This window comes from Artemia franciscana, chromosome 5, assembly GCF_032884065.1.
Source record: "Artemia franciscana chromosome 5, ASM3288406v1, whole genome shotgun sequence".
NCBI classification, from domain to species: domain Eukaryota; kingdom Metazoa; phylum Arthropoda; class Branchiopoda; order Anostraca; family Artemiidae; genus Artemia; species Artemia franciscana.
This window is the reverse complement of record NC_088867.1, coordinates 33495285-33511838: the sequence shown is the minus strand read 5'-3', so window position 1 is coordinate 33511838 and position 16554 is coordinate 33495285. Positions and strand designations below refer to the sequence as shown.

General features: G+C 33.7%; 1 protein-coding gene across 5 annotated transcripts in view; it reads right to left on the bottom strand.

Moving 5' to 3' along the window:
• Positions 1-840: 840 nt before the first annotated feature.
• Positions 841-16554, bottom strand: part of LOC136027295 (protein trachealess-like) — a 166898-nt gene continuing 151184 nt past the window's right edge. For all 5 annotated transcript variants that reach the window (XM_065704399.1, XM_065704401.1, XM_065704400.1 and 2 more), the window contains 4 exons: positions 15472-15581; positions 10847-10974; positions 7282-7653; positions 841-3308 (listed from right to left, as the gene is read on the bottom strand). In XM_065704399.1, coding sequence (XP_065560471.1) covers positions 2907-3308; positions 7282-7653; positions 10847-10974; positions 15472-15581 — 1012 coding nt within the window. In that variant the 3' untranslated portion in view covers positions 841-2906. The remainder of the gene's footprint in view (positions 3309-7281; positions 7654-10846; positions 10975-15471; positions 15582-16554) is intronic.

Here is a 16554-nt window from a genome sequence, read left to right as displayed (position 1 = left end):
AAGGAACTCTCCAAGGGGGAATTTTCTTGGGAGGGATTTCCCATGGAGCGAAAAGGCGGACTTTCTGTTATTATTTAAAAATCAATCAGAAACTAAATAAAAAAATATTTTTTCAATTAAAAGTAAGGAGCAATATTAAAACTTGATACAAACAGAAATTATTCTGTATACGAGAGCAAAAACCCCTCCTGAATACCCCACTTTTTACGCTAGTTTTAGGAAAATTTCTCTTTTAGTTCGCTAATGCTAATTTAAGTTAATTCGCTTTATTGCTACTGAACTATGCAACAACATAATAAAGGCAAACATCAGTGCTGAAGAAAAAAAAACAGAAGATGAAAATTCATATATAGAAGCCTGTCATATATATATATATATATATATATATATATATATATATATATATATATATATACGGTTAGAAAATACGTGACGATGAGAATTCATATATAGACGCCTGCCGTGTGCCGAGTGCCAGGATTCCCTTTATATATATATATATATATATATATATATATATATAATATATTATATATATATATATAAATATATAATATATATATATATATATATATATATATATATATATATATATATATATATATATATATATATATATATATATATATATATATATATTATATATATATATATATATATATATTTATTTACAGGTAAAGTAACGCTTATGGATCAGTGGATCAGTATTTTGAAACCATTAACTATGTGTTATGTTCATCAATCCGACTCATTTTTCAAGTTTTAAGTGCATTTTCTATGTGGAAACTCAATAAAATACTAAGGCTAAATGCAACAAAAAACTACGCAAAAGTCAGGTAATGGAATGTATCTTATTTTATTTTTACTCTCATATTATGCACATAAAACTGCTAAAAAACAACAAAGAAACTGTGATAGTAACAAGAAAATAACTAAAATAGGCATTCAAAGCAGATAACATCCTATGTGTAACACGTACTACTAAGCTTATCAACAGTTTTCTTCAAAATAGTAACAACAAGTCAAAGAAAAAATTATTCAACACTCAAGGTCACCCTGCTCCAACACGCGAAAAGTTACATAAGCATAATCTGTTTTAGGTTAGGTCAAATTAGACCAGAAATGTCATTTCCCTTATTGAACCACCCCTTTTCAACACCTAAAGAAAAATTGGCTCGACTCATACCCAAACTCGAATCTTTGGAAGCAAGAAGAGAGAAAAAAAAATCCAAGTTAAGAAGTGTGACATAAAAACAAACAAACTTAATAGCATGTTGGATAAGCCCTTCTTGTGAATGTGTGCACCACGATTTTAAAAATTTGCAATTTGAATTATTACTTTCCGAGCAAAGGTTCCTTTTAAACTTCACTATTGCACTGATCAACAAGCAAACAGTTGTTAAGGAATGACATTCAAACATTCAGATATAACGAAAAATCAATTATTAGAGAAATAAGTAATTTCCATTTTGAACTCGTTAATAAAATAAATACAAAAAATAGCATCAGTTAGGCAGGAACCTGAATTTTTGCGGGAAAGGGAACAAGTTCATAGAAACGAATTGCATGACATCTATAGGAAATTACAAGGTAATTTATATTGAAAAGCAAGAAATTATGCTGGTAACTGTTTAAAAAATAACTTTGAGCAATTAGAAAATCATCTTTAAAAAAAAAAAACTTAATGCCGTGGGATTTTGCCCATGTGTTCCTTTGTTGTTGTTTTTTATATTTAAGGATGATCAGCAGTTTCGCGTCCCTCCAAATTTTTCAGGTAGGGGGAGAAAGAGCTATTTAAAAAGGGACTATTTACAAAATATGTAACTATTTTAGATTGTAATATTAGCCTTGACCTCTTTTCAGGCCCAGTAGCCTTCCAGAACGTCAAAATGTTTCAATATCTTTATGAAATCTAACCATTTCTTATTTAGACGACTTAACAGCTGCCCCCATGCATATAAATTCCTGGGTATATAAATGTCTGCTCTCATAAGTTTTTGTTAAATAGTTCCCAGCTCAATGTCTGTTTTAGAAAAATTAAGGCATTTAAATCTAACTGTCAGAAGAACAAAGGCAATGACACACAGCTAGTGTTGAATGTTTATTTTTCTACCATATAAGTCATTTTCTGGCACGGAGTGTCTGTATTCGTCGTTGCAAGAGCATTTTTCAAATATCAGAGCCTTAGAACTCTTCCTGTAGTTAGGCAATTGGGAACTATATGTTATTGAACTGTAATGTCATGAACAGGTATCATTGCAATCCAATCTTTCAAGGTAAAAACATGCTTTACCTTAAATCCCCTGAGACTAGTAAATGAAATTACTATTGGGATTAACAAGATATTTCAAAATCAATAAAGAAAGAGGCAGGACAATACCATGAGTCAAATTCGAAGGGTAAAAATAATCTTTCTTTGTCACAAATAGTCTCTCCGAAGATTGCTTACTTGGCCAAAAAAATTAATGAATAGAAAGACAAAAATGAAAAGCCAAGAAAACAAAAGCAAACACAAAACTTGAAAAACTTGATATATAGACAAGTCTGGAGTTTAAATTTGGTATTAAAAATATAAAAGACACTACACTGACTAGGATGAACTTAAGACAATAGCCTACAAATCTCTTAATTGGTGTTTGATATCTATTATATGTCTTGAGATCTTTTCCCATAGAATCTCAATTTTTCAAAGCTCTTGTTAAGGGTTGGTTTAACAAGATGTTTAACAATTCAACTTTAAGCAAAGCACTGGTTCTAGCTTAGAAATAAAAAAAAAGCACAAAACTATTTCTGTATAATACAGATATGCTTGTTTTAAAATCACAGCTGAGAGAGTTTGTATTAATTTTTAAGTAATTTTTAATTTTAGTTCTAAAACTTCTGATATGCACAAATTTATCACTTCACTATGAACTGTACCACTGGTTTGGTTTTAACAAATCCGTATACGTTTGATTTTTTCCTACTTGGGGGTGATACAAATGAAAACTAGACGCTGCCGTATGGGAATAAAATTGTGATGCATCATTTGAAACTAAACCTGTATCTAAACCGGGAACACCACTGTACAAATGTTTCAGAGGCAACGACTGTGAAGATGTACCAAAACCAGAGCCATCAGATAGCTGATACTGAGAACGCAACGTGTCACTAAACATTGTAGGATGACTCTCTCTCGGTGAAACGGAACTAGGTGGTGTCATAGAAGGTAGATAGTCAGGTAGATAGCTTGGAGTGTACGGGCTGACAAAAGGGTCGTAATTAGTGCCATCAATGCCGGTTGTTGGACTTGTGTAAGTATGCTGGACCTTTAAAAAGAAGGTTCATTAATTGGCGGTTGTTATTAAAATTGACATATTAAACAAATGAAAATGTAAGAAAAACAGGTATAATAATTTAAGCAAGACAGTGAAAAAAAGTTAACATAAAAGAACCTTTAAATGATGAGAAAGGTCCAAATATTTCGACTTAACGTCCAGAACCCTTTATTAATTTATAGAAGATCTATATATAAAAGAAACTGAATAAAAGGCAAAAATACAGACAAAGAACTCACATTAATAATTGATCGAAATTTACGGACGTGAAATCGAAATATTCTGGGACTCATATTATTAAATCAAACCATTTGTCAAACCATTGTTAAACGAAACCCTCTTTTGTTAAATCAATTCATCATTATTAAAGATGTTTTCTAAGTCATATTCAAAATATTATACCCGTTTTTTCTATATTTTCATTTGTTTAATTTGTACATGAAAAGGCAATGTCGTCTAAGAAATTCTTTTCAAAATTGACTAGTGGGCACTCCTGTTAAAGAGGGTTCATTATCTGATGAGCCCTGTTTAGGGTCACAAGATCATTTGTTTTTTCATTTTATTTTTTTAAATAAATCACTTTGCATGTGGAATTATACATTTTATTTTTTTTTTCTCCTTTTGAGAAAGGAGAGCAAACGGGAAAGAGGGCAAACGAATCAAAACTGCAAAAAATTTCATTTAATAAGCATTGCAGGTATTAAAGATTAAATCATGAAAACTATGAAATCTTGGCTGGGCTAGGCTCGTATTCGCAAATACTTGCCTACTATTTTGTGAGAGATTAAATTGGTTTAATAGAGGGATTTCCAGCTGAAGTACATTTACTCCAGGTGGTGAGGGGAATGATTTCCATTTTTAAAATGATCTGTAGTTGAGCCAAAACAATCCTTACCAAAAGGTTCTCTAGTAATTTTTTCAAAAATAGGGATGAACAAGCTGTCTTGTGCCTGATTAAAAAAAATCACACCAACAAGACACATAAACTATATATTAAACAAAAAAACCAAGTTTTTTTAAATGAAAGTAAGGGGCGACATTAAAACTTAAAACGAAAAAAAATTACTCCGTATATGAAAGGGGCTTTTCCTTCTCAACGCCCCGCTTTTTACGCTAAAGTTTGACTCTTTCTCTTAACTCTACATTTTAAAACAGTAAAAAACTTTAGCGTAAAGATCGCGGCGTTGAGGAGGAAAAGCCCCTTTCATATACGGAGTAATTTTTGTTTGTTTTAAGTTTTAATGTCGCTCCTTACTTTCATTTAAAAAACTTGTTTTTTTTTTAATTTCAGGACGTTTTTTAATTAATGCATTTTTTTATCTTGGCAGTCCACGCATAAATAATTATAACGAAATTTGCATGTTAGTTTTTTTTGGGGCTAAATGGCATTTTCATAGTTTTGATCGGAAGATTTTGAGAAAAAGGAGCGATAGAGGAGGAATAGTTGCCTTCCAATTTTTTGATTACTTAAAAAGGCAACTATAACTTTTAATTTTTTACGAACGTTTTCATAAGTAAAAAATATACGTAACTTACGAATTAACTTACGTAGCGAACTTCTATATTCGTATGTTTTATTGCGTATATGAGGGGGCTCAACCCTCGTCGATACCTCGCTCTTTACACTAAAGCTTAAATTTTGTCCCAATTCCTTAAGAATGACCCCTGAATCACAAAGGCCGTAGAATAAATAGTTGAAATTACTAAAAATACTTTAGCGTAAAGAGCGAGGTATTACGAGGAGGTAAACCCCTCATATGCGTAATAATTTCTGTTTATATTTGACTCTTTCTCTCAATTCTTCTTTTTAAAAGAGTAAAAAACTTTAGCGTAAAGAGCGGGACGTTGATGAGGAAGCAGCCTCTTTCATATACGAAGTAATTTTTGTTCGTTTTAAGTTTTAATGTCGCTCCTTACTTTCAGTTAAAAACACTTGTTTTTTTATTTAATTTCTGAACGTTTTTGAATCAATGCACGTTTTGATTTTGGCTCTCCGCAGAGGAATAATTAAAACGAAATTTGCATATTTTTTTTTTTTGGCTAAATGACTTTCTCATAATTTTGATCGAATGATTTTGAGAAAAAAGAGCGGGGGAGGAAGCCTAGTTGCCCTCCGATTTTTTGGTTAATTAAAAAGGCAACTAGAACTTTTAATTTTTTACGAATCTTTTTATTAGTAAACGATTTACGTAACTTATAAATTAGCTTACGTGAAGAACTTCTGTATTCTCATGTTTTTATTAAAGATATGAGGGGGTTCTCCCCCTCGTCAGTACCTCGCTCTTTACACTAAAATTTAAATTTTGTCCCAGTTCATTAAGAATGACCCCTGAATCACAAAAGTCGTAGAATAAATAGCTGAAATTACTAAAAATACTTTAGCGTGAAGAGCGAAGTATTAGGAGGAGGTGAGCCCCTCGTATGGGTAGTATCTGTTTGTTTTAAGTTTTAATGCTGTTTCTTACTTCCAGCTGAAAAAAACTTTTTCATATTTATTTTTTCATTGTTTTTTTTTAAATAATGCTAGTAAATCCTGCGCTCCCTTCATGGAAATTTTCTTCCTCCATGGCAAATTCTCGATGGAAAGTTCCCCCAGCATATCCTCCTCTTCTCAACCCCTCCCCCAACCAAAAAAAAATCCTCCTGAAAACGCCTGTACACTTCCCAATAACCATTACTATATGTAAGCACTGGTCAAAGTTTGTAACTTGTTGCCCCTCCCACGGGGGCTGTGGGGGGAGTAAGTCGTCCCCAAAGACATAGTTATAAAGTTTTTCGACTACTTTGAATAAAATGGCTATCTCAGAATTTTGATCCGTTGACTTTGGGAAAATAATTAGCGTGGGAGGGGGCCTAGGTGCCCTCCAATTTTTTTTGGTAACTTAAAAAGGGCACTAGAACTTTTCATTTCCGTTAGAATGAGTCCTCTTGCAACATTCTAGGACCACTTGGTCGATACGATGACCCCTGGGAAAAAAAACAACAAATAAATACGCACCCGTGATTTGTCTTCTGGCAAAAAATACAAAATTCCACATTTTTGTAGATAGGAGCTTCTACAGTAGGGTTCTCTGATACGCTGAATTTGATGGTGTCATTTTCATTAAGATTCTACGACTTTTAGGGGGTGTTTCCCCCTATTTTCTTAAATAATGCAAATTTTCTCAGGCTCGTGACTTCTGATGGGTAAGACTAAACCTAATGAAACTTATATATTTAAAATCAGAATTAAAATGCGATTCTTTTGATGTAGCTATTGATATCAAAATTCAATTTTTTAGAGTTTTGGTTACTATTGAGCCGGGTCGCTCCTTACTACAGTTCGTTACTACGAACTGTTTGAAAAATACAAAATTCCACATTTTTTAGATAGGAGCTTGAAACTTTCACAGTAGGGTTCTCTGATACGCTGAATCTGATGGTGTGATTTTCGTTAAGATTCTATGACTTTTAGGGGATGTTTCCTCCTATTTTCTAAAATAAGGCAAATTTTCTGAGGCCCGTAACTTTTGATTGGTAAGACTGAAGTTGATTAAACTTATATATTTAAAATCAGCGTTAAAATTCGATTCTTTTGATGTAGCTATTGCTATCAAAATTAAATTTTTTAGAGTTTTGGTTACTATTGAGCCGGTTCGTTCCTTACTACAGTTCGTTACCACGAACTGTTTGATATATATATAATATATATATATATATATATAATATATATATATATATATATATTATATATATATTATATTTATATATATATATATATATATATATATATATATATATATATATATATATATATATATATATATATATATATATATATATAATCTTAACCTCGTCTTTTCTTAGTTTGTTTTTTCTTTTTCTTTTACCCACTTATGCTGTTTTTGTTCCTACACTAGCTGCTGAGCTTCGTAAGTTGTGAAAATTGATAAAAATCGAAAGAAATATATTATTTCTGCGTTACCTGTACATTTGGCCGAATTACACTTTCACGACTAGCGTATAGTCTTCTTAAAAGTGACGGCACTGCAAGTGGCGTAGATGCATCTGGAGGGGAACCAATCCATTGGATTGTAGGACGATGTTTTCCAAGAAGTGCTTCAGTGCTGAAATCAACATGTCCATCAAGTCTTTCCAGTTCACGTATATCTGTCTCTGCGTTGTTGTTAAAATTACGTTTCCACCGCTCCATATCAGGTTCATCACCATGCTTGTTGTCCTCCTTGTCCAATTGTTCGCTTTGATTTTTTCGTTTTCTACCACGGCGGGATACCCCAGATGGAGATCGTACTATTTCTGATTCCCTTGCTGGGTCAGGTCGGGCAGCATATGTTTCCTTTAAAATAAGAAACAATTTTAACTGTTGTCTCGCAGAACATTCATCATAGAATGATTTCTTTGGTAGATTTTTCAAGATATCTTTTGAATTTACCAGTACTGCTTCAGCAGAATTTAGCTGTGAGAATCGAGCTCTATGTTTCTGAGTAAAATTTTCTAAAGTTAAAAGAAAATTCGACAAAATAAAATTTGTCAGGAGTATCTGTTCTGTTTCAGCCATGTACTATTCAGCTCAGAACTACTTATTTTCTCAAGAAACCTGTGATTTTACTTTTAAGATGTAAGCCGTTAGTTTTAAGGTTCTTTAAGAAGACCAAAAATGAAAGATCTCTCGGAAAATAATTGATTATTTCCTATAAAAAAAAATAAAATAAAAATTATACGGAAAATTCAGAAAAGTTAAGTAAGAAGGGCAGCAGATAATATTCAGTCGCTATAGGAATAAACGCTAAGCACAGACTGACCCTCCATCAATGGCAACTGAAACTTTCAAAAGCAGAAGTTGGAAATCAATATAGCCTATACATAAACAAATCTAGAGTTTTTGTTGATTCTATATTAATTTTAAACTTACTTACAAATTTAATTAGAATAAAAATCGATTAATTTTCTAAAAAGGAAGACACCCTCCCTCCAAATAAAAATACTATAATCTTGCTGTAAATAGCACTATAAAATCCAACAGATTTCAGAGCCCCATAATAGAGCTCCAGTCTTCTATTAGAAAATACAGAATTTAAAAACCTTTCCTGAAAAAGATTGTCAGACGTCCGTGTCGATCAGTTGTTTTTCTCCTTTAATAATAAAGGGGATCGTAAAACATAGGAGAGGTCATCCGAACGAAAGTTTAAGGTTCTAGCAGGAGCTTCGTTCGGGGGGGGGGGCAATGGTTTGGAGTGGGAGGGGCAGTTGTCCCGCTAATAATGGAGGGGGGAGTATTATTATATCCCATGCCCCTTTAATATCTGGATATGGATTCTTCTTACCCCATCCCCCCAATAAAAATGCTGGAGATTCACCCCTGAACTCTAGTGTAATTTTCAAGCACAAAAGGAGATGGCACGGAAATAAAGTGTTATTCTCTATGTGGAATAGACAATTGCTCTGAAACCATCGACAATAATCACAGATAGTTAGGTTAAATGCTGTTGTGTGGCGGAGCATTTTCCCCAAAACATATACCATACCAAGTCACCAAAGAAAAATCGGTATTATTGACAACTATTCCAGTGGATATTGGATTTTTGAATATTGGATCGGAGCTCAGTAGATCTTTCTGTGGGAGGGCTGCTCAAAAGATACATTTGCAGGCCAAGACTACTAGCTATGAGAGAGGTCCTTCAAGTCAAGGGAGATAATTTATTTCTAGCCCCTCTTCATTTACTCCTTAGCCTTTCATGAGGCAAAAGGCACAATTTCACTATTTAATAAAATGAGGGTAATAATTTGTAATCAGAACAATACCCTGGTGTTAACTTATTAAGGTATCAACTTGTTGAAATCAAAAGTCGTACAAAGACATTCAACCTAATTGGCTATCTGGCCGTAATTAAATTTATGGGCCCATGCTATCTCTGATTCTAACCCCATATAACCCTATTTCTTAATAATATGTGCTCGCAACCCCTCCAAAGTGAGCTAGCTCTTCCGTGTCTTGTTCTGTTTTGAGGGCTTATTAAATGGTTAAAACAAAGGCTTAATAACTAAAATCATGTCCAGATTTTGGTCTACTTAATTGCAGGGCCATAGGGCCTGAATCCCCCTCTTCCAACCTCTAAAGTATTCACTTGTTGCACATCTTTTGACTTGTGACTTTTCAGGGGATGGTGATCAGTCCAAATCCCCCCTAGGTTCATAATACAGATATTTGTACCTTTTTGACCCATGATTGCTCACTGGTCCTTTTGAGAGTTTGAGATTTTACACTTAACGTTTGATTCCCATCAAAATTATTGTTAAAGGATCTCGAAATCATTAATAAAAATTATAATACAAAATTTACAATTCTGTCATACTTTTGTCTGCAAACCCCTGGACAAAAAAACAACAACAAATAATGCAAATTGATCATTTTAAGACAAAGATCTTATGGATGCTCTGTAGTAGAACGGTGACATATTTCATTTTGTTCAAATCAGAAAAACGCACAAATTTTTTGTCTTTATAAGTACATAGCCCTGAGGTCTGACCTCCTCTACAGCACCCCCTTCTTCCCCCCTACACCCACAAAAACCTTTTGACAGTATAGAAATGTCGTACCTTTTTTAATCGTGAATTCTTGCAGGTGATTAAGGGAGGGGCTTAAAAAAATTAGATGACTGTCCCAATGATAGTTACTTATTTCACACATAACATCTGACTTACAAAAAAGTTCATATCTAGGGGTATTTGATGTCAATACATACAGTTAGGGGACTTGCATTTTCAGCCTGCAGCTCTAGAGAGAAGACTACCGAACTTTTGTAAATAAAAATTTTAAAACAAAGGCTTCATAGATAATATTTTTTGTAGATGATGGGCATGTGAGCATGTAATTCTTTATAAAATCAGATTTTGTTCTGAATCTGGTCAACTTAATTGTAGGGCACAGGGTCTAAGTCTCCTGATCATGATCAGGTTTTGATCATGAGCGTGAGTTTAAGAATTGGAGGAGTCTTTGGTCTGTGTAATTGGATTGCCTAGAGCTTGATTCGGGCCTCTTCATTCCCACATTATAAATAAAGACGTGTCCCAGCTCTTTCGACCTGCAATAGCCCTGGAAAAATTTAGGGAGTATAATGTAAAGGTCCAAGGCCATTTCTTTCCCAGCTACATAGATGTAGTCATACCACAGCTCTTTCAAATTAGGGCCACTTAGGGGCAGTCAGAAAATGGTATTAGCTAATCAAGCTAGTGTCCTAATCCAACAGGCAGTAAGTGCATATTTCACACTCGATGGTTTATTTTCGTAAGTTGGTATTTTAGGAATTGTAAGGTTACTATGTACATTTGATAAAAAAGAAGGGCGTTTTTATTTTAATACGAATGAAAATCTTTAGCTCATTTCATTTTGGTTTATTTAGGCCTTGAAGTTTGGAGACAAAGCAAAACCATTCGAAAACTCTTTTTTTTTTGTGATGCACTTCAAACTTCAGAAAACAGGGATAATGACGACTTTATTTTAGCAAATACAAGCATAATATTTCACAAACCTCGTTTTCCGACGATCCGATCCTGGCCACTTCAGTAGGAACCTCAACTGAATCCAGATCTTGAACCTGATTGAACTGAGGACGCATCTCCACGGTAACTCCTGAATCACAAATGTTGATAACTTCAGCTGGCAAAAAGATATAAATAATTAGTATATAAGTGTACAAGAAATCGGATGAATTTAAAGATTTGATGGAGTAAAGAATCTAGGTTTAATTCAAAAGCAGTAAATAAAGAAAACTTCATTAAATGAACATTAAACACAAAGTCATATTCAAAATGTTTAGGATGGCCACAACAGTGAAGTCAGTGTGTTGAAAGCCCAAATATTCTTTTTTCTTTTTTTTTAAAGAACAAGAGCACTAAAAGTAAAGAAAGGCGAATATGAGGGTGCAAGACTAAAGAGAAAAAGTGGAAAAACTACTATTATATTATAATATATTATATTATATTATAATGTATTATATTATGTTATATCATATTATAACGTATTATATTATATTATTATTATATTATATTATTGTTATATTAATTATTGTAAAATAAATTAGCAATTATAAATATGAAAACCGTTTGAAATATCAACATTAAATAAATTTACAATGCAACACATTAGTGTATTTACGAAGATTTATCTGCAGTTTATTTCATAGTCCTAACGAATTGTGTATTTTTCAGAAGTAATTCAAGAAACTTCAATTATGACTCATATTTTTGTTTTAAACTCTCATTGTTTTTCCTACGGCCTTAGACAGAAACCAGCACAAACAAGGGTTAAAGGCAGGCTTCAAACTTCGGGGGAAGGCCCCTCTTGGGGTAAACATTCACGTAAGAATCTCTAAAGTGTTCTGCATATTCTTGGTCAATACCTCGATTTTAGCTCTATTTGTAGTCAAATATCTTCAGTTTACACATTCAATAGTTGATATGTTAGTGGCGACGGTTTAGGCCATTTGGGGATTTGAAATAATCTTAAATCTTAATTGTTGCTCGGTAAAATTACAATTTTCGAGTCAAAAAGTTAGAAAAACAATATGACGGTTAGTCTAGGGTCCGACGGGGATCGAATCTTTTCTAGACGTTAATTAGCCGAATTCTCGGGAATCTTTTCGTGAGATTACTCCACACCCCCCCCCCCCTACTTAAGAATCAACAAATTGTCGAGTAATTTTTTTTTCTTCAAGAAAAGGCTTATTGAACATTTTAGCTACTATTCCTGTAATCTTGGCTGCATTTTCTGCATTCTCAGGGATATTTCTTGAAACTCTCGTGGACAATTCCTTCGTTCTTAGCTCCATTTGGGGATTCCCGACACAATTTTTTCTGCATGTATATGATCTTTTTTTCTAAAAATCTCGGCTACTTTTCTTGCAATATCCGTTATTTTTTGTGTTTTCTTGGAAATAATAGAAATCCAATCAAAAATTTTGAGATAGCTATTTGGCTCAGTATAGTTCAGAGGTCCAACAACTACATCTCTAGGGATTATTTGGCCCACACAGCCCCTAATGAAAGGGCTATAAATTATGCAAAATTTTTGGGTGAGGATTTTACACGAGGAGAAGTTTTAGTGGGGAGGAAAGGATCCGGAGGGTATTTTGAACGGGGGATCAGAGGGTGATTTCCCGGCATGATTTGAGAAACGATAAGATATGAAATAAAGAAAAGCAACTAAAACCAAGGAGCAGCATTAAAATATTAGAACGAACAGAAATCGCTCCATCGATGAGGGGAGGGAGCCCCCTTCTTTATCCCTCACTCTTTACGCTCAAGTTTGACTTTTGTAACAGTACTTCGAAAACGACTCCTGAAACACAAGGGCAGCAGAATTTGAATAAAAAATAGTTTTAAATTGCTTGTAAGATTTTAGCGCAAATAGAAAGAGGGATTGAGGAAGGGGCATCCTCCTCGTATACAGAGTGTTATCTGTTTGTTTTCACTTTTAATGTTGCTCCTCTATTTCATTTGGGAAAAATTGTTTTTCATTTAATCAAACAGTTCGTGGTAACGAACTGTAGTATGGAGCAACCCGGCTAAATAGTAACCGGAACTTTAAAAACCGGAATTTTGATACCAATATTTACATCAAAAGAATCGTATTTTTATGCTGATTTTAAATATATTAGTTTGGTCTTACCCATTCGAAAGTTACGAGCCTGCGAAAATTTGCCTGATTTTAGAAAGTAGGGGGGGTGAGATCCCCTAAAAGTCATAGAATTTTAACGGAAATCAACCCATTAGATTCAGCGCATTAGAGGACCAATTATAGAAGTTTCAAGCTTCTATCTATAAAAATGTGGAATTTTGTGTTTTTTGCCAGAAGACAGATCACGGATGCGTATTTACTTATATTTCCATGGAGGAATTTATCATGAGGGAAGGGAATTTACATGAAGGGAGCGCAGGATTTTCTAGCAGTATTAAAAAAAGAATGAAAAACAAAACGAAAACGAACAGAAATTAATACGAATATAAGGGTGTTCGTCCCCTCCTCAATACCTAGCTATTTACGCTAAAGTATTTTTAGTAATTTCAACTATTTATTATTTTGTTATTCAGAGGTCATTCTTAAGGAATTGGGACAAAATTCAAGGTTTATTGTAAAGAGCGAGGAATTGACGAGGGGAAAAGCCCCCTCATATGCCTAATAAAATTATACAAATGTAGAAGTTCGTTACATAAGTTAATTCGTAAGTTAAGTATATTTGTTACTAATAAAAACGTTTGTAAAAAAAAAATAAAAAGTTCTAGTTGCATTTTTAAGTAACAAAAAATGGAGGATAACTAGGCCTCCTCCCCTACCCCTTTTTGTGAAAATCATCCGATCAAAACTATGAGAAAGCCATTTTGCCAAAAAAAGATTAATATGGAAATTTTGTTTAATTATTTATTTGCGGTGAGCCAAAATCAAAACATATTTTAATTCAAAACCGCTCAGAAATTAAAGAAAAAAAAGCGATTTTCAAGTGAAAGTAAGAAGCGACATTAAAATTTAAAAGAAACAGGAATTATTCCGTACATGAAAGGGGCTTTCCACTCCTCATCGTCCCGCTCTTTACGCTAAAGTTTGACTCTTTGTCACAGTTCTACTTTTTAATACAATGAAAAACTTTAGCGTAAAGAATGGGACGCTGAGGAGGGGACGGTCCATTTTGTATACCGAATAATGTCTGTTTGTTTTAAGTTCTAATGTCGCTCCTTACTTTCAGTTGAATTTTGTTTTTATTATTATTATTTAATTTACAATAAGAGGGGAGCTTTTACTATTCACAGCGTTTCAATCAGTGTCAAATTCATTTAGTCCATATATTTTTTTTCAAATAAAGCCGGGCCAGGAGTTGAGTCCCCTCATTTCAAACTGAACGACCTATCAAAGAAAATCGAAAATTGTCACCTAAAATTGCACTTTTTGCGACTTCATTTGGCATGGAGGATTCGAATTAAGGACAAACACACACCACGGAGGAGTGCGTCAACTGAATGTAGATTCAAAAATTAGCTTCTCCGGACGTCTAAGCCGATTGGCTATCTAAAAAATTTCAGTAGATAGATTTTTGACCCTTCTGGGGTCTAACTTTTATTTTGCGGCACAAAATAGCAAAGATCGGTACTCCGATGTATGATGTCTTTGTTACTCAAAAACGGCACTTAAAATTTCGATTTCCGTTTCAATGAGAACCAATCAAATATTTCTTGATCACTTATTCAATGCATTGACTCTTAGGGAAACAAAAAAGAAGAAAACACAATCATTACAGTCCTTCTTAGAAAATGCAAAAAAGCAGATTATGTGTTTTAGTGTTTTGATCTCTATTGACAAGAGTCGCTCTGAACTTACTGGTCGTTACACCAATTTCTTTGGTTCTTTTCTCATCCGAAAAGCTGGCCAAATTAAGATATTCTTATGCTACCATCCCAAGCCTTGAATTTATCAGTGCGATGTCAATAACTATCCAGAAAACTCAGATATTAATCTAATTTCGATGGTTTGTGGCCTATTACGAAGGAAATCGGAAATTACAGCAAAGGTTAAATAGCAAGGAATATTATAGCCTTCCAAAGGTGAAATTATGTAAACACTTTTTCTGTTATTTGAGGAAATTCAAAGCCCAAAGTCAGAGCAGTTGACTTTTGACGTTTGGCAGTAGACGTTTGGCAGTTGACGTTGGCAGTTGACGTTTTCACAACTACGGTCGGACGCTCTCTAATTTTGGAAAGGGCCTATGTATAAACAAAAGCGTGATACTTCAATGATGCATTTTGTTAATGTTATTAGTATACATAGCTCTTCCTTAGAAGTTCAGCAGAAGATTATAGGATGTTCATCTTAGAATGTGTCGTATGGTGTATTTTAGCACCTTATCATATGGTGCTTCACCTTGTCATATGGTATTTGTTATATGGTTCCTTAGAGTAAGGAACCTTAAAGCATTAATAGTCAAGTCACGAAGATCTTCTATAAAGATATCCTCACAGATGCGAGCTTTGGGCCTAACCTCTACTCGAAATTTCACAATTGAAAGACTTGCCCTATAATTTATAACATTTCCCATGTTGTAAGGAAATTTTTATTTATCTATTTTTTTGCAGGTTTTTTTTTATATTATTTATCCTTAATACTAACCAGTGGGTGCTGATGTTTCAGATATAGGTGTTTCGACTTTGATATCTGTTGCCTTGATATCTGTCTCTAACTGGGATGTGTCCATTGGAAAGCCTCCATAGTCAGGTCGACTGAAAAGAAAAATGTATAACTTTAATTTCATAATTTTCTTTGCAGTAAAGTAAAGCAATAAAACCAAACTTGAAAGGTGGAAAGGTAATGTTAATGTCTAACTGTCATACAGCTCGACACCTATATGTTTAATCAATCAGGATTCGATTGCGTGGTGGCATTTGTCCCTGTGTTTCCTTTCTTATATCTTTCCCAATGGTAAGGTAAGGTGAATACAGCACTGGATTTTACAGTCCCTGCTGGCGGTGCTGATCTCCTTTCCATGGCTCTTCATCCAGAAAGCTCAATGAGGGGAGGGGGCAGCCATTCTGTGCTTTTGCACACTCTCCCTGTTAAACTTCCCCATATTCCTCCAGGTACCCATTTAGAGATTCCTAATGCCTTTGTAATATTCACGTAGAAGAACTTGTTCCATATGTTTCAAAATTTAAGGTTAAAAACTGAGGATAAACTTTAATATGATACTCGTAATTTCTTTGTTTAGGTTAAATGGCTTATAAACTTAACATGGAATTGGGAGTGAAAAGCCCCCAGTCCGGTTTTCACCGTCATATTCTTTGTCCCTATTTAGCAACTAATTACTTAACATCCAAACTAAAAAGAAATGTTGGTAGACTTTTACTTCAAACAGATTTTATTTGAGCTGTTGCTTTTATTGGAACAGAAACACATCGTAATTGTTTTGTGCTATGTTTTATTCGTCACATTAACCGTTGATTGATTACTCGACGTTTTCAGTAAAATAAAAATTATTGTGTTTACCTTGTAATAGTACTTGCTACTTTGGGTTTTTATTGAAGCTGTTCTTTGTACATCCTTACACAGTTTATTTCATTTGGTAAATATTGATACGGTCATGTCAGCTGAAGAATATTACGTAAATAAACATATTCTATTCTAAATGGCTTAGATCCCCTGGTTTCCATAACATTTTTAAAGATTTTGTTGAAATCAGATTTTTTTTTCTTTTTT